The sequence below is a fragment of the Castanea sativa genome, chromosome 10, assembly GCF_040712315.1.
Source record: "Castanea sativa cultivar Marrone di Chiusa Pesio chromosome 10, ASM4071231v1".
In the NCBI taxonomy this organism is placed as follows: Eukaryota; Viridiplantae; Streptophyta; class Magnoliopsida; order Fagales; family Fagaceae; genus Castanea; species Castanea sativa.
In genome coordinates this window covers 20,707,794-20,725,141 of record NC_134022.1, presented here as the reverse complement: position 1 = coordinate 20,725,141, position 17,348 = coordinate 20,707,794, and the positions used below count along the sequence as shown (strand labels likewise).

Sequence of the window (17,348 nt, the reverse complement as noted above, 5' to 3'; positions counted from 1 at the left end):
TAACATGTGTTTTAAAAACATAAATTAAGATCATGCAATTCAATGGTTAGATTTTCAAAATATGTAGTTATAATAATTTGTTTAATGAAAGTTATAGCTTTAGGTTACAACTAAAGCATAAGAAAAAATAAAAGCATAAGAAAATTTGTATTGAACTAAAATTTTGAAAGAGATGTAGCTTATATAATGAGACTAGCATGCAACGATTTCAAAATTAGAAAACTTAGAACGAAATTGTAGGATTTTATTTATTTGTGTGTGTGTGTGTGTGTGTGTGTGTGTTTGTCAATATACTAAGTTATCTTTTAATTAAATTTTATATAATTTGAGTTTTATAATGACCAACCTGAAAAAAACTCTTGGAAGTGCCACTGTTGAAGTTGGAGTTGGAGAAGGAGAGTGAAAACTGAAGGTATCATTTTTGTGGGGTTTGCAATTCCTATGTTTGAATACTGTTTCATCAAATTTCAAACCAAAGTGGTAGAAAGAGTAAGGAAGAGAGTTGAGGAGAAGAAATATAAAGACAATGTGGACTTGGTTGTGACGGAGAGGGGAGAAGGAGATAGGAGTGCATGTGTATTGGTAACCGCACCATTTGTTGGTGTTTTATCTTCTATAGTGTTGGTACCACCAGCCTAGTAACGAACAAAATGAACAAAAATGATTAATCCTAAAGACAGAAAAAGAAGATTGCCCTAATTTCATTCACATTTTGCATGATTTTTGATCACTACAAGAGAACAAACAGAACTGAGGCTGCCTCGACTGCTTCAAGTTCTTGAGACGATTAGCACAACACAACTGAAACATGCATAAACAATCAACTATAGTTTTGTCTTAACTTTATCAAGTGAATGTGACTACAAACCATGATATGCCCATAGGCCAATGAATAAGAACCATGATATGCCCTTATAGTCATTTTCATTTTGATTGTTTTGGTCTTGGTCTTGGTCATGGCCCTCCTAGTGTTGAAGATGTGATTGTAAAGGAGGCTGGCCCTTTTGTGTAGTTTCTTTTTTTCGTCTATAAAGTCTTTTTATGCATCTAAAAGAAAATTTTGATATTACAACCTCGTAAGTAAAGTGAAATTAAAAAGCCTAAACCATAGGCTAAGGAACAAATGATAATCATAAAAAATATGATAAGAAGGCCAAGAAAAAATTCTCCCACCCTAGGACACCACGATCGAAGCCAACTCCACTTATTTTTAGCTGTGAATAATTTTCAACAATTTAGAGTTGTGAGACCATTGACCATGAGGAAACAACCAGCATGGTCATCACTGCCGCCAATTTATGATGCACGTGTGCTTGTTGGCACAAATGCTCACTCATTTGTTTTAAAATCTTTTGCATACACTTGTGCTTGGATCCAACCATGTAGCAGAAGAATCTTGTTAAGAATGCAGAAATATAAGTCGACATGAGCTAGAAACACAATTTTTCACAATTTGTTGTGGCAGTTTGTAATTGGAGTAACATCACTTGGGGCTATCATTGCCACTAATTTGACTATCATAAATCATGTGACTATCTGTAGAAGACTGATAAACCATTCGAAAAAAAAAAACCAGTTTTTGTTAACGAAATTATCTGGTGCAAATCCACAAAAGGGAAGATTGGGAAACAAAAACAAAAGTGCAAATTTTGCATGTATGACTATGCCAAGTGTCTATTTGGCTTGTTGTAGTCCTTCAACCAAATTGATAGGCATCATGAAAAGGCCCTTGCTCTCCAAAAGCTGAGCTGCTGCCGCTGGATTTTCCTCTAGCAATTTTCCCATCATCTCTTCGAGAGGTTCGTTCAGAATCTGCTTGCTAATGTAGTGGCCATACCCCTGAAAAGCATAAAATTCTATACATACTATGAGCAGAAACATGAAGGTTTAATTTGCATGAAGGGTTGCTTTGGCTTAGTAATGTCTCCATGACAATTTTGTGTAAACTTTTTATGATTAGGCATAGATGACTAATACCTCAAGGAAAATGAAAGATTCAGTACTTGATTCACCTCCCAATCTACTTCGACCTAGTTCCTGCATATAAAGTTCCCTTTGAAATGAACAATCAGTATCGTCTCGTATATACATGAACATGCACCTGTGCTGGTAGTTTTTAAGAGTGGAAAGGTAAAAAAGTACCTTCATTTGAAGCTGCAAATACTTGACATAGTCAATGATATCATCCAGTACAGATGCTTGACCACCCTAAAAACCAAAATTAATATCGTATGGATGGATTTTGATAACATTCCAAAGTAATTAATGGATGGCTATAATTTTTTTTTTTCTGGCTAGCCTTAAGCCTTCACAACAAAAGAAAAGACATGACACAAATTATGAGGCAGCCAACATGATATTATAACAGATTCGCCTCTTATGTTGTCCCACTTTATTTAGAGTTGATCCATGATTGAATGACTTTTTTTTTCCTCAAGAAAATAACAAGGGGGCAGTCCGTGGATTACCTGACATAGGCTTGACCATAGTAGCTTTAGTGTTAGGATTGAATGACACTAATGCCAGTAATGTTTAGCAAAATTATTATCATGAAGTTCATGAAACTTAAATCTTTAAACAATGCAGTCTTCTTAGATACTGTTCATTTCCACTTTTTGGCATCAACTAAGGAGGTTTACTGATCAATGTGATGCATTTTGCCCATATTTAATCTAGGAACTATTGCTGAATGCCTATTGTACAAAAAAATGCCACTATCTAAATTGAAACAACAACAATTAGAGGCTCTGCACTAGAATTTGTAAATGATACAACATTTTCATGCTCCAACACTACTCTCTATGGTCTACACCCAACAGATTCAGGTACCTTCTCTTCTTGAAAGCCTACTCATGATGACAATGAATAGTTAATTATGCATTGAATTACTCTCTCTCTCTCTCAAAAAAACTATGCATTGAATTAAATAATGTTTGATGGAGGCTCACGTATCCATTAATTCACTGTTTATGCTAGTCCTATTTTTGGCTTATGAAAATTTATTATAGATGAAAAGAATCAGAGTAAGAAGTTGCAAAGAGATAATTAAGTTAAAAAAGACATATTTCAAAATAAACTAGACACTGAGAATTCATACTAACAAGAATTCATACTAATCAGAGTAACAAGTGATTTAAACAAAACATCTTCGGGGAGCAAGCACCGAGTCTGCTTTCATACTCATATAGATTACCTCTGCAGAATGTGGAAGCAATTCTTGCAACGCACTGAGTCTCTCACTAATTCGTAGTCTGCGCTGCTGAATTAAGAAACACCGAATCAAAATAGCTAAAAAGATCCAAGCAGGATGTAATGATATCAAACCATTAAAAAACAATTAATCAAGATGAAAAGAATGTAATGACAACATCTTCACTTTTAACTGAGACAGCATGTGATGTATTTCTTTTGCCAATTTTGGTTTTGGAAAAGCCATTTCTTGTCAAGTGGTCAGTAAAGATTTTTAGCTTACACGATCAGTCATCATAGCTTTTGTTTTTGGTGCACTGTGACGTGGTTTGGACAGGAAACCAGGTGCAGTAACCATTACTCCAGGATCAGGTTGATGAACATTACTGTTCTCCCTCATCAGTTCTGGTGGCCATGAATTTTCATTCTTGACAGCATTCTGTAGGTGTTATGATTCTAAAATCTTTTAAAAAATGTGGAAACTTTATAATGAAATAATCAGTTAAGGCAACAACCTCAGCGGGAAATGAAACTAAATAAAGAAGTAAAGGTAAGGCTCACCTGAGCACGGATCTTATATTGTGTACTAGTGAATCTGTTCAGTGTTTCTCCATCATCATGTGGCCTAAGAAACCATGCCTGTTGAACCAAAGAACTTAATTTTAAAAATATGGAAGCATTAGGGAAGAAACACATTAAGAAATACTATGTATGCAATTGCAAGGGAACATTGATGCAAATATATGCAGCAAAACTCAATTGAAGGGGTAGACTTTCTTAACTATGGGACCATTACATCTCTCACCATCTATTATCTTTATAAGACCAGAACAAAAAGAACTTGCAGCATATACTGAAGTTGTAGATAGACGTAGCTTTACCTTAGAAACATCCATGTCATGGAAAGAACCAGAAGGTTCGGATGCAGGAGCCTCTCCAAATTTGTTGTATAATATGTCATTTTGGATTTCAGAGACCCCTTCAACAACAGCTTGTATTCCACCAACACTTGAAGGAATGCTCTCTAACAAACCTTCTGTAGTAGCCTTTGGGAGAAATCTTGAACTTTCTGCAAGATACTCTACATAATTGTGAGACAATTGTGGGGTCTGAATCCACTGAGGTAATGGCAGAGCATTAGTTGGATTTCCACATTTTCCATCTGCCGAAAAGAAGTGCTGGGTTGGATAATCTTCAGGTACAGGAGAGGCTTTATTGGCCTTGCCATCGACACTCATAGACATCGAATCCCAAGGGTTGTCATTGCCACTTCGTCCTTCCATATTATCAGGGCACAATCTTCTTGAACCTTTACTAGTCACAATCAAGGAAATGGCATGAAATACTATCTAAAAAGTTATCATAGGCTTTTGATAAATTACCCCTTGTTCCCAAAACCTAAAGCTATTAGGAAATGGTGAATTTAATCATTTAATATTCTTCCAATCAACTTAAACACTTTTTTTTTTGGGGGCAGGAGGGGGATGGTTAAGTAAGCTTAACAGTCAACCCCTCATAAAAATTGCAACACTATGAGCAAAATAAGAATAATAAGCTTCTGAACACCATAACTATCAACTAATAAGTAATAACAATCAACTAAGAGGAGAAACCGGGAACTACCATAAGCCACAAGATTCTTACCATGTTAATGCTTGCACAACTAAGATAAATTGAAGCTCTGGATAATGAAGATACAAGAGTACAAAGTTAAAAGGTGCAGAGAAATTAAAAAACCATATAAAAAGTAACTTAATCGTGTATGGAATATGCTGTCTAGTCTAGTGTTAAAGCCCATTGGCACTACAGGGCTCTTCTTTTCTTCAGGCTGATATTTAAAACCCGTCTTTGTGCTAAGCTAACCTACTAAAAATGTAAACTTTACCCAACATAAAGAACCCCAACAAATTTTATAGCAAATAAACACAAATAGAAGTAGCAGAACAAGCTGCAGAACAAGTGTTTGTAAGAAAAACCAAGAGTTTGGTCCATTACTTAACTGGATCAACAATCCACATTTCTTTAGTTACAAAACAAAACCCACATGCCTTTAACAAACAATTTAATGGTAAGCCAATATTACAACTAGTAAATGCAAACAACTCGTGCTTGTCAACAATGCAATCAGCACAGTTAAAGGAGAACCAGTTTGCCCAAAACACTAAATTTTAAAAAGGGGTCCTTTTGATTATTTAAACCAAAAAAAAAGAAAAAGAAAAAGGAACACCCTTTATTAATATTTGAGTACTTATTGCTAGAAACTAGTGTAAAATGGAAACAGAGAATCACCTGCTTGAAGAGGAGGTGGGTGAGCTCCGAGAGGGTTAGAGTTTGATGCAGAGAATGAAGGAAGCCAAAATGTGTGTGTGTGTGTGTGAGAGAGAGAGAGAGAGATGGTGCGTGCGTCCCTTGGCTCTCACGCATACTCTGTTGCTGTACTATTGGTACGTTCATGTGATGAGCTGGTGGAAGGAGAGAATGATCGAAGTAAAAAAAAACGACATGCCGTATTTGGGTTTTATGATGTGTTTAGGTTGCAGTTTTTGGACAACAACGGAGATGTTGTAAGTTGCAAAAAAATCTAAAACTTGGTCCCTTCTCACACATTAAACCCTTGATTAGTTACGTTCAATTTCTTCTATCTCACACATTGGTATCAAATAATAAATATTTAACTTACATTACTTTTCCAAGACATCTAAAAGGCCAAAACTAAGCCTTAGGCAGGTGCAAGCCTTTTAAATTAATTGTCAGAAATCTTATGGTTTTATAGGAGACCTATAAACTCATAACTTGAATGGAAATTTAAATGGAATTTCACATAAAGTAGTAGATGAGATAATTTGAGTTGAGTATTTAAAGTTTATCCTTGATTTGTTTTATTTTAATTTGAATATGAATCAAACTGTTCAAGTTCAAACTTATATTATATTTTTAATCTTGATTTAATATCTTTTTAAACAGGCTCCTTTTTTTTTTTTTTTATATGGGAAATACTACTAAACTTTATTAATCAGAAGAATTACCAGATACATCTTGGTTGAGAGCTTGTTCAAGGAAACAAGGAATCTCTTCAACCCAAACAGACAAATTTGCAATGCCTAAGCATGTCTTGCAATTAAATGGGCTGGTTTATTGCCATTACAACCAACATGGGAGAAATCTACACAACGAAAAGAGTGGGAAGCGGCTACAGAGCTATAGACCAGAGCAGCAATTGATGAAGGAGGAGGAGACAAGTCCTTTAAAGCATTGATCAGCGTCAAAGAATCACTCTCCAGCGTGAAGTCCTGAATAGACATATCCTTGGCAAATAGAAGACCCAACTCAGCTGCCTTTGCTTCGTCATCAATGGCACCTAGGGGAGCTTCAATCTTTTTACTACATGCACCAATCAAACGACCCTCATCGTCCTTGATCAAAATCACAACACCTAATATTTGTTGCTCCTTGTTCACCGCACCATCCATATTGATTTTGTATCGGGTCGGAGAGGGAGGCGTCCATTTCACAGTACCAGTTGACTGCTTCGGACTCACAGGGGCCTCCAAACAAGCTTGGTACTCATGAAACTTAGAAAATCCAAGCTCCATTTTATTCATGAAACATAGAAAATCCAATCTCATTTATATTTATATAATATCTAAAAGTTGAAGCATAACATTTATTTTTGCTACCCTCCTATTAAATCATATTAGTATAGCATTTCAGTCTACTTTGATGCACTTCAATTTATTTGATCCATTTTAGTTCACTTCAGTCTAATTCGGTCAATTTAGACCACTTTTGTATACTTGAGTCCATTAGGTCTATTTAATCCACTTTGGCCTATTTATGTGCATTTACTTTATAAAAAAAAAGATATGTGCATTTACTTAAAAATGAGAAAATACAAGTTTAAGGGTGTGTTTATTTGGAGGTGAAATAGGGTGAATGAAAAACTTTGGAGAGAAAATGGGAAGGAAAACATTTTTGGAGTGTATTTGGTTAGATAAGGAGAAAGGAAAATAAATGGTAGGGCTTATATATTTTCTCCCTAGGGCTGGGCGTAATAGTTGTTGTTGTTGTTGTTTTTTTTAAACTAGACGTGATTTTTTTTGACATGATTTAAAAAAAAAAAAAATTGGGTGATTGCTCTTTTTTTGAGTGGTTATTTGTCACTTTTTTGTTTTAATTGGACATTATTCTTTAACAAGGTAAATGAGTAAATTTATTTAAACTCATTTATTTCATTATTCTACTTTTTCACTTCTACTCAAACAAAAAGGAGAGAGATTAAATTTTTTTTTCTATCCTCCCAAATAGAGAGTGCCTGTTCTAAATATATATATTAAAAAATATACATCTCATACGTATGTTTATATAATTCCATAAGCCATAAGGTATGCCTAGCCCACTTGTATACGTTTTTTTCTGATACACACAAAAAAAAATAGATAAACCACAGAAAAAAAGAAAAAGAAAAGAAAAGGGACACGTGTCAATCAACCGCGTTGCGTGGACGTATGGCATTCACCAACCTAAAGACAAAATGAACAAGTAAAACATTAAACCTTAAATTAGCATCAGAGAAAAGCATATTATACATAGATTCCTCTATGTTCCTCGACTTCTAAACAACCTTGGTACTCTTGACCTTACTTGTTGTTTCATTTCAAGTTTCAACCTTGTTCAAATATTCCTTATCCCTCAAATACCCACAAACACACAGCTCCTAGATCTGCTTCTAAACCAATCAAACCATGGCGACCCCACAAGTTCTTCAGCAGCAAGATGACCTTTTGCACTTTGATCCTCGTAAAGGTACTTCTTTTTTCTCTCTTGTTTTTCGTTAATGCAATTGAAATGTAGCTGACTGTACAGACAATTATGTTTAAAGTTGTGGAATTTGGCCTTTACTTGTGATGTGAATGATGAAACACTGTGCGAAGAGTATTGGGTTTTGTTGTATTTGCTCGATATGCTTAGTTTTGGTATAAAAAAAAAAAAAAAAAAAATTTAAGTACCCAGATAATTTTTTTTTTAATAATTAATTTGACCCCCCTTTAGGAAAAAGGTTTAGTAATTGATTGGTTTTTGTACCAGCAGAGAGTGCTGCCAAGTCTCAAGGGATGTCACTTGAGAAGAAGATCGAGTTTCTTGAGAGCTTGACTGGACCGGTAATTTTCTATAGTGGATCTTTTTTTCTTTTTCAGATTTTAATTGGAAATGAATTGGATCGTGCTAGAACTTTTTCTAGTTCATTTTCTGTAATTATTGCCTGATACCATTGCGATTTGTGATTTGTAGACTCTTTTTCAACTTGGAATCTCAAATTTAGATGAAATTAGTATAGCTCTCTGGTTTATTAATTTGTTATTTGTGGGTGGAACAATTGTTGTTTCATTTTCATTAATATATGCACATCCCAATGGAGGCATTTGGTGTTTTCCACAAGATTATGTCACAGTTATTTTATGTTACAGATTGACTCATATATTTTTACTTTTCAAGAATTTCTAACTAGAACCAAGTGATCAAAATGGCAACTTGGGTAATTTTGGAGGTTAAGAAGTTCCAATAATCCTTTACATGGAAACTTTTTTTGTTAGGATTTGTGCTGCTCATCATAGCTTCTACAAATGTCCCACCTGCCTTTTTCTTTAAATCCTTGTCATGATTGTTTTTATTCTTCGAGAGTATCATGCTGTTGACCGTTATTGGAAACTCATACTTTGATCCCATTGAAAGTTTGCATGTCATGTTAATGCTAATTCTTTTTACTTTGCAGGTTAGCAACCGACGGTCTCGCAGATGGTTAAATGATCGTCTTCTTATGGAACTTGTTCCTCGCTTAAATGCAGAAGAAATTAGAGGCTTGTTTGCGCCACCACCTTTTGGTAATTATATATATGAATAAAATCAACAATATTATTTTCTTTTATTATTATGGGCAATAACTACTATTCTGTGCATTCATGAAAGATATATATGCTTAAGACTCAACATGTTCTGAACTTGATTCTGTTACTTGTTTTTATGTAACATCTTCTGAAAAATGTGAGAGGCAGGCTACAGATAAGGGAAGTAATAGCTGGAAACTACTTTATCACTGCTTAGTAATTGAAATATTGACTCTTGTACCTTTATTACTAAACCCCTTGGGCTTTGGTACTTTTAAGTGGGTTTGAACTCACAAACTCCCACTTTACAGATGTGTCTTTATGGCCATTACTGTTTTATCATGTTTCATATTAATATTGATATGAAATTCATTTTACAGGTGATGACGTACCGCTGTCACCATTTTGCATGACTAATGTTGGAGAGTGGGACAAATTTAGGAATATAGACATGGATAAAGAGGTTTTTTGCTTCTCTAAAGCACATTTCAATGTTATTGAATTTGATGTTGAGAAAGATGTTTGTTCTTGAGTGTATAAAATGCTTTTATTATACTTCATATGGTATGTAACATGTGTTATCGGTTGTGCAATTCTTACATGCAATGTAGCAACATGCTCTAACTCTTGCTTTTATTTCTTTTTGGTAGGCGAATATTATTGATGCCTCAGAAAGATCATCCACAAAAAGGAAAGGTCGTGTTGATGCTGATAAGATGGCTGTATTAAATGCATGGCATAGAGTTAATTGTAAAACAAGAGAGGCTCTTCGGCGTAGCTTTCTTTCAGAACTTGTTCAGGGCTATGAGGTATATCTGATTAATAAGACGCAAATTTCCTTTTTATAAAGGTATGCTGACTTATGAGTATCTTTGCCTCTTGTGTTTTAAAGAAAAGATTAATGTAATTGGTGTCTACTCTTGACAATAATCTGCAAATAATAATTAAAAAAAAAAAACTATCAATTGATTAAAGATTATTTTGCTTGGTTTTTTTGGAAAAAAGAATTCAGCACAGCCTGCCCAATCTTGCTGGTCTCTTGATAAAGTTTCTGCTACAGTTCAGTTTTCTGTCCATAATTCCCACAAATTTCATCTTTTTTCTATGAATGGCCCACTTTCTTGTTTTCCTTCTTTGTCAGAGCTATTTTATTCTTAGCATACTTTCATCTCAATTAATTGTGGATTGGACTTTTGGCACCTGCATCCATTGCAATTTAACTAATATCGTTTGTTATCAATAACTTATTTATTTTCTTTTCTTTTTTTAGGAATGCATTCGAGCATTCATCATGGACAGTGGAGATAGGGATGCTCTAGAGCTACAAGTTCAAGATCCTTTTCATAGATTATTGTTACATGGTGTCTGTGAGGTATGTTCTCCAAATTTGCTATATCATTCTGGATTTGGAAGGATTTAATTCATGTTGAGGTTTGGAGCTATACTAGCTTCTGACCAAGTATGGCAACCATATCCTAAATGGGTATCTATAGGGTGCTGCTTAGTTCCTTATCTAGACATTGAGGAATAATTTGTTTTGGAAGACAACTATTAGCTGCCGCTATATTTAAAACTTGGAAAAAGAAGAAAATCATCCATCAATTTAAGGTTCACCATGACCAAGAATTTGCTTGGTTCAGTTAATGCATTGTTAAAAGATTTGTTGAAAGTATGACATCAAAGTGTTCTTGTTAGTATGTCTTTTTTTTGAGGTTGTTCTTGGTATAATATACATGAATGCTGTCCTTGAAACAGTTCTACAACTTGGTCTCAGTGACGGTGACTAAGTCCAAGGATGCGGAATCACCAAAGACGACGAGGATAACGAAGAAGAAAAAGGGTGTTGCTGAGCTCCCAAACATCACTCTGATACATTTTCTGAGGATGTCCAAGGAAGGAATTTGGTGATTCCATCCGGTGGGGGCACAGATTCATGTCAATATAATAAAAGCATACTTTATTATAAAAGTACGCATATGTATCATATTCATCCCCAATTATCTGTAAAAGTAGTTGAATGACATGTAGCTTTGGAACAGCTGGTTTGTGAATGCTTCAATCCCATTAATCAGCAAAAGAAGTTGATTGTGGCTTGGGCCTGGGCTCAATAAAGGAAATTGTACAATTTTTTTTTATGTAATTTGTTTTTAGAAAATATTGTTTATGATGGGTAGTGTAGTTTGAACTTTCAATTTATTGGTTACTTGTAATTATTTTCTGTACAATGACCAATATGTCAAATGTTGGTTGCTTCATAAAATAACATGGTCACCTATCAAAAAAATAAAATAACATGGTCAACAAATGCTGTATTAATTTAATTTGGGGTGTTGGGTTTTTGACCGCAGAAAATGGAAGGGATAAGCAACACAACTTGTAATAAATGTTGTTCTTTGCCCCAATTTCTGACCAATATGCAGTTAAATATAGTTTTGCATTTCCACAGAGAGAGAGAGAGAGAGAGGAATGGATCCCTCAATATTATAACAGAACCATTTGGCTAAGTCATTTGCTAGAACATTTGTACAACATATCCTCTGCAGTGACTCTCCCGTGCACAACATTTATATACACCAATAGCACTCTCCAATTTCCATTCACTTGTGGTCTTCAATCAGCACAAGAAGTTGCCAAGGAACCTTCTTTCCCAAAAAGTGGTCCTCAACTCCTCTAGAACTTATTGAAACAAGTCTGCAAAAACCAAGCTCTATAGCCTTGATTAATGTTTTTCGAACAGCCAGGCATCTGGCTGCCATTCGGTTGCAAATGGCATACCTGCAACCTGCAGAAACTTTTCCCGACAAAACATGATTTTGCGGCATGGGGAAAAACCAACCCATTTGCACCATCTCTGCCGGCGTCCCTCCAAAACTAGACACTTGCGCTGGTACTCTCCAGCAGTTACTTTGATCCACCACCTGTACATCATAGGCATCTGCATACCTGCAAAACAAAAGCTTTACTGGGCACTGAGCACTTCATAAAAGCAGACTGTTTTACACTCTTAAACATAACTTCATTGCGGTGATACTCTGGTGACTGGTCACAATGCAGTTCATTTGAAGAATAGTGTTAACATATGACACCAGAGAGAGATGCGTTGAATTCACCAGGTGCTAGCACTAGACTGTAGACATTTATAAAATAGAAATCTATGATCACATACGCATTATTTTTTCAAGGAGCAATGGTGTAGAATCATTTGACAGCACCACTTTAACTAAAAGCACTTGAACTAGTCTAGATAAGGCCCAAAAGGTAAAGCAGGAGTCTCCTTGTTACATAACCAGATCCACCCAAGCCCATGTTGTGACCCAATAACACATACGGCATGAGATCCACCAAAGGTCATGTAAGCTCCTACAATACCTGATACCATTAAAAACACTATATCCGATGTATGTTTACTTCCTCTCTCATGTGGCCCCACACGTGTGGGGTAAGAGGTCTTCACCAACCACCTGATACCAGGTCTTCACCAACCACCTGGTGTGCGTTGACCAATGCTATATATACATCTACGAAAATGTTTTGACAACAAACTACATTTTGGCCGCTTCTAAAACTCTCTCACGGCAACATGGCAAAGCTACCTGTGAAGTACTATGTGGTACCTCTCTCTATCTCTCTCTGTTATGTATGTGATATATATATATATATATATATATATATATATATATATATATATATGGGATTCTGAGTTGGGTGTGTTGGGTACAGGTGGACGCGTTCACTGACTCAGCTTTCAAGGGAAACCCAGCAGCGGTGTGTTTATTAGAGGAAGAGAGAGATGAGAAATGGTTGCAAGCTGTGGCAGCTGAGTTCAACATCTCCGAGACTTGTTACTTGACTCGGCTATCTGGGTCCGACTCTCTTGACTCGTCCAATCCTAGGTTCCGTCTCAGATGGTTCACTCCTGTTGCTGAGGTCTCACTAGTCACTTCTTAATTTCACTTCCACTCTTAAAAAAACCAGAATTTTAAAAATGTTTCAAAGTGCTACCTTTTGAATTTTAATATTTGCCTTTGTGGGTGTTCTTAGTTCATTTAATTTTAGATCATTAGAATAATAGTTAAAAATTTTAAATTGGGTGCTTTCTATTAGCTTTTAGATCATGTAGTAGTTGATCATGTTTTACAATTGGAAAATGGTAATGCTATTGACGTGGGGATGAATGAGATTGTTGCCACTTCAAAGATATGATAAATAAATATATCCATTACTTTTTTGTGATTACTGACGCATCAGTCTGTAAAATTTATGTAAAAAATTAATTGTATATTTATTATTACTCTTTGGTCTTTAGAATTTCAAGTGGTGGGCCTTACATATTAAGGTGGAGTATGAGCCACATATGAGAGAAAGTGTTAGAAGAATATTGGATTGGACAATTCTATGTGTTTGGCCTCACTTCTTAGAGGTTGTCTAGATCACACAAGTGAGGTAGAATGCTAGAATAAGGATTAAATGATGATAAATGGCTTATTATACTTTTTTTTGTCCTTTAAATTTTGTGACAAGGAGTATGATTTTACTAGAATGTGATCTAACTTTTAAGTGCATTATCAAAGTTAGATTCAATTCCCATAAAAAGGAGAAGAAGTTAGATTCAATTATAGGATTAGATAGACCTTGTTGTATTTATGATTGTTTGTTTACTTATAAAAATGAACATCATTGATCATATTATAATCTAATTGCATGCGTGTGTTTTACTTCAGTTTATAGTGATATGACACGATTAGTGCTGTACTTTGGGTTCTAATTGGTGTGTGTCTTAATCTTTTAGCTAATTCAGGCGTTTATGATATACTAAGTGGTACTGTGGTAGTGAATTCTTGATCAGAGGTAGTTAATAATAATACATTGGATTTCCTTTTTGGCAGGTTGAGCTTTGTGGCCATGCTACATTGGCAGCTGCACATGCATTGTTTTCATCTGGTCTGGTGAATTCCAACATTATTGAGTTTGTCACACTCTCCGGAATTTTAACTGCTAAAAAGATCCAGGAAACCAAGGCATCTAATATTTCGGATACACAGAATGGTGAACTGCAAGATTGCTTTCTGATTGAATTGGATTTTCCAACTATTCCAACAATTGATTTCAATTCTGAAGAAGTTTCATCAATCTCCAATGCCTTGAATGGTGCTTCTGTGATTGATATAAAGAAAACTACTACTTCAGATGCCCTCTTTGTAATGTTCTAATACAGTTTATATTTATTTTCTTTTTCTTCAATACCTTAGTTAGTATCTTAATTATCTTTAGTGAAATATTCATTGCGAAAATTTCAAAAGCTTAATGTTTGCTTAAAATGAATGACATGAACGATATGGTGTCTCATTCATGACTTTCTTGCTCAAATCTTTGGACACAGATGTCTGGTTGGTTGTAATATTTGTACCATTCCTTGTGTTTTTAGATGATTCCTTATGGAGCAATGCCATATTTTCTACTGATTTATGACTACTTCATAAGTACTCAGGAGTCAAGCTTATCAATTTTGCAGGTTGTCCTCCCGTCAGGAGAATGTGTGGTTGAAATACAGCCAGAGTTTGATGCTATACGTAAATGTCCTGGACTGGGGATAATTGCAACAGGGGCTGCTCCCTCAGGGTCTGGGTTTGATTTTTACAGTAGGGTCTTTTGGCCAAAACGTGGGATCAATGAGGTAAAATTTGTCAGTCTTTGGTCTCAACCAATTGCAATGTTTGTGAAGTGCATGACGCTATAGCTAAATATCTATTGCATCTCTTTACAGTGTTAATAACATTTATAACTTTGTTAGCAAGATCTCTTGAGATAATTCAAAAAGTTCAGTAATGTTTAATGTAATAATCATTGCCTGCAGAATGGAATTATGATGCTAATGCTATTTCCATAAACAAGCAAGAGATGTTTTTAAACCTCATTCTCTATACTAACAGCATTTAAAGAGTAAATGCTTCATACATTGGATAGCTTACTAGTTCTTATATCTGTTGTTCCTCTCCTTTCAGCTTTCTAGCTCTATGTTCCTTTCGTCATCTGGAAAAGAAGATAAATAGTAGTGATGAATTGATAATTTAATGACATGTCCCTTAGTTGGAATTCAAAACATCTGCATAATAAATTTATATAACTTGCCTTTCAGGATCCTGTTTGTGGGAGTGCACATTGTGCACTAGCACCATACTGGAGCAAAAAGCTGGGGAAGTGTGATCTTGTTGCGTATCAGGTATTTTCACCACGTGTATTGCAAACTCATAATTGTATTTTTGTCTTTGTCATATTAATTTACAATGTCTACTCTGTTCAGGCATCACCTAGAAGTGGAGTACTAAACATTCATCTAGACGAACAAAACCAGAGAGTGCTAATGCGAGGAAAATCTGTTACTATCATGGAAGGGTCTCTTTTAGTTTAGAAATTTGAAGTTAGAACTCCATTTTGCATGTATTTTACAATTGAAATAAATGACTATTACTGGGTGGAAGAATCCCCTGGAGCTAGAGTTTTCAAATTCTATAGCTGCAAGGTGATATTTTTTTCCCTTTAAGAGAAACGTTCAATAACTGTTCCACATAACAATGTTTGCCAAGGCAAGTTTTCAAATACAGCTTCATTTTTCTCTATAATGTCTTCCTAAAATTTTCTAACTCTTACTTTGAAAAGGGTGTAACTTTGCACTCCATTGTTTGAGATATGGGTGACAAATGATTGCATTTGCCTTTTAAAAACTTACGTTTTCATTGATTTTCCATTAAGAATCTAGAACAAACTAGGAACCTGGCAAAATATTCAAACATCATATGCATCAACCTTACAAAATGATCTTAATTTTGACTAATACTTAACAGATACATACAAGTATTGCAATTATTTTATTTTATCTTATTGGGTAAGTACAATTATTTAGAGATCAGCTATAACATGTTATTAAGCCTTTTGCCTTATCATAATATTTTTTATGATAAATTTTATCCACCATTTCTCTGTCTCCCTCAGTCTTTTGAATGCTCTTCTAGATTATTAATATTATTAGATGGTTTAAATATCACGTGAATGGACATAATGGACTTAAGTAGAATAAAATGGACTTAATATATATATATATATATATATATATATATATATATATATATATTATAAATAAATTTAGATTTAAAATAAGTGCTATTAATCCAGAATTGTCTTTTTTTAATTATGTAAGCACACAAAAATGGGCTAAATGGACTGAAATAGATCAAATTAGACCAAAGTGGACAGAGCAGACCGAAGTGGTCCAAATGGATTGAAGTGTAGACCTATTTGGACTAATTGGCCCGAAGTTGACATAATAGGGCCAAATAGGACCAGAGTGGACATAATATACCGAACAAGAATGAAGTTTTCAAATAAAATAAAAGGTAAATTAGGAGATTTATTAACATATCTCTATTGGCCTAGGAATATATATTGCTTATATATTTTTCATATTTAAAAAATGACAAAAATGCAAAACTGACCTTCTAATCTTCAGTTTTTTTCATTTCAATCCTCTAACTTTCAATTGTTGTCAATTTAGTACTCCGTTAAACCTCAGTTATGTCTTGCTGTTAACTGAGCCAAAATGATATCGTTTTGATTTTTTTTTTAAAATAAATTTCGGAATTAAAAGAAAATTAAAAAAAAACTGATATTAAAAAAAAAGAAAAAAAAAACATTTAGGAGTAAACGCTCAAACTAGGCGAGAGCACTGCAAACTCACCAAAACTCTCACCGAGCTCCCTATCTCTCACCCTAAACCCAAGCTTTCACTCTAATCTCTGAAACTCTCTCAAGTTGAGCCTCCATCAGACCTTCATGGCTTGAGCTTGTCATCACAAATTAGCACCACCACCACAGGCGGCGGATTGCTCCTCATCAAGAACCCTCACTGAGCTCTCCCTCTTCGAAGCTCTCTCAAAGTTCTCATCTCCCTCTCCGATCTAAACCCAAGTGGAGCTTCCTTGCAGAGAGGTTCTTTTCTCAGTCTGTGCTCAAAAGCCTCAGAGACTCAATCAAAGCTTTAAAGTCCTATGAGAAGCTAATGCCTATGGCGGAAACCCTAGGGATCATTCAGCGTTGCATCGATTCAATCTCTTCCAGAGCTTCCTTCGCCGATCCAACGTTGTTCGGTTGGCCGGTGAGCAACGCGATTGACGGAGGAGGTCGGAGTTTGTATTCGAAGCAGCAGATCTTGTGGAATGGGATCGATGGCGGTGGCAGTGGTGTTGGTGGTGGTGGAAGAAGAAGAATGATGTATCTAGGGCT

General features: G+C 35.1%; 4 protein-coding genes across 5 annotated transcripts; 2 read left to right on the top strand and 2 right to left on the bottom strand.

Annotated features, from left to right (window-relative positions):
• Window positions 1-1,440: 1,440 nt before the first annotated feature.
• LOC142613074 (uncharacterized) lies at window positions 1,441-4,951 on the bottom strand. The gene is made up of 8 exons (XM_075785259.1): window positions 4,834-4,951; window positions 4,071-4,503; window positions 3,751-3,828; window positions 3,473-3,628; window positions 3,194-3,259; window positions 2,143-2,208; window positions 1,978-2,037; window positions 1,441-1,839 (listed from the first exon to the last, which is right to left on the bottom strand). Exons 2-8 carry the CDS (start codon window positions 4,470-4,472, stop codon window positions 1,675-1,677), a joined length of 993 nt encoding a protein of 330 aa, XP_075641374.1. The 5' UTR covers window positions 4,473-4,503; window positions 4,834-4,951; the 3' UTR covers window positions 1,441-1,674.
• Window positions 4,952-6,290: 1,339 nt separating this feature from the next.
• Window positions 6,291-6,782, bottom strand: LOC142612197 (uncharacterized). Its single transcript, XM_075784313.1, has one exon. It carries the CDS (start codon window positions 6,780-6,782, stop codon window positions 6,291-6,293), a length of 492 nt encoding a protein of 163 aa, XP_075640428.1.
• A 963-nt stretch (window positions 6,783-7,745) lies between these two features.
• Window positions 7,746-11,226, top strand: LOC142611603 (uncharacterized). Its single transcript, XM_075783688.1, has 7 exons — window positions 7,746-7,992; window positions 8,278-8,348; window positions 8,960-9,068; window positions 9,452-9,534; window positions 9,722-9,880; window positions 10,342-10,443; window positions 10,827-11,226. The coding sequence occupies exons 1-7, from the start codon at window positions 7,932-7,934 to the stop codon at window positions 10,977-10,979; spliced, it is 738 nt and encodes a 245-aa protein (XP_075639803.1). The 5' UTR covers window positions 7,746-7,931; the 3' UTR covers window positions 10,980-11,226.
• Window positions 11,227-12,530: 1,304 nt separating this feature from the next.
• Window positions 12,531-15,691, top strand: LOC142611601 (uncharacterized). 2 transcript variants are annotated; one of them, XM_075783685.1, is made up of 6 exons: window positions 12,532-12,681; window positions 12,792-12,998; window positions 13,958-14,269; window positions 14,584-14,745; window positions 15,208-15,291; window positions 15,373-15,691. In XM_075783685.1, the coding sequence occupies exons 1-6, from the start codon at window positions 12,652-12,654 to the stop codon at window positions 15,478-15,480; spliced, it is 903 nt and encodes a 300-aa protein (XP_075639800.1). In that variant the 5' UTR covers window positions 12,532-12,651; the 3' UTR covers window positions 15,481-15,691. The 2 variants fall into 2 exon arrangements, with proteins under 2 accessions (XP_075639799.1, XP_075639800.1); XM_075783684.1 differs by having other exon boundaries at window positions 12,531-12,681; window positions 15,208-15,691.
• The last annotated feature ends 1,657 nt before the right edge of the window (window positions 15,692-17,348 follow it).

Excerpts from the sequence above, each read along its gene's own strand:
- LOC142611601 (XM_075783684.1), top strand. The coding sequence starts at position 12,652 with ATGGCAAAGCTACCTGTGAAGTACTATGTG. Across the intron at positions 12,682-12,791 it reads TACCTGTGAAGTACTATGTG|GTGGACGCGTTCACTGACTC; the intron begins GTACCTCTCTCT and ends TGTTGGGTACAG. Across the intron at positions 14,746-15,207 it reads CAAAACGTGGGATCAATGAG|GATCCTGTTTGTGGGAGTGC; the intron begins GTAAAATTTGTC and ends CTTGCCTTTCAG.
- LOC142611603 (XM_075783688.1), top strand. The coding sequence starts at position 7,932 with ATGGCGACCCCACAAGTTCTTCAGCAGCAAGATGACCTTTTGCACTTT. Across the intron at positions 9,069-9,451 it reads GTTTGCGCCACCACCTTTTG|GTGATGACGTACCGCTGTCA; the intron begins GTAATTATATAT and ends TTCATTTTACAG. Across the intron at positions 9,881-10,341 it reads AACTTGTTCAGGGCTATGAG|GAATGCATTCGAGCATTCAT; the intron begins GTATATCTGATT and ends TTCTTTTTTTAG.
- LOC142612197 (XM_075784313.1), bottom strand. The coding sequence starts at position 6,782 with ATGGAGCTTGGATTTTCTAAGTTTCATGAGTACCAAGCTTGTTTGGAG.
- LOC142613074 (XM_075785259.1), bottom strand. The coding sequence starts at position 4,472 with ATGGAAGGACGAAGTGGCAATGACAACCCTTGGGATTCGATGTCTATG. Across the intron at positions 2,209-3,193 it reads TGCTTCCACATTCTGCAGAG|GGTGGTCAAGCATCTGTACT; the intron begins GTAATCTATATG and ends TTTGGTTTTTAG. Across the intron at positions 2,038-2,142 it reads ATTTGCAGCTTCAAATGAAG|GAACTAGGTCGAAGTAGATT; the intron begins GTACTTTTTTAC and ends CTTTATATGCAG.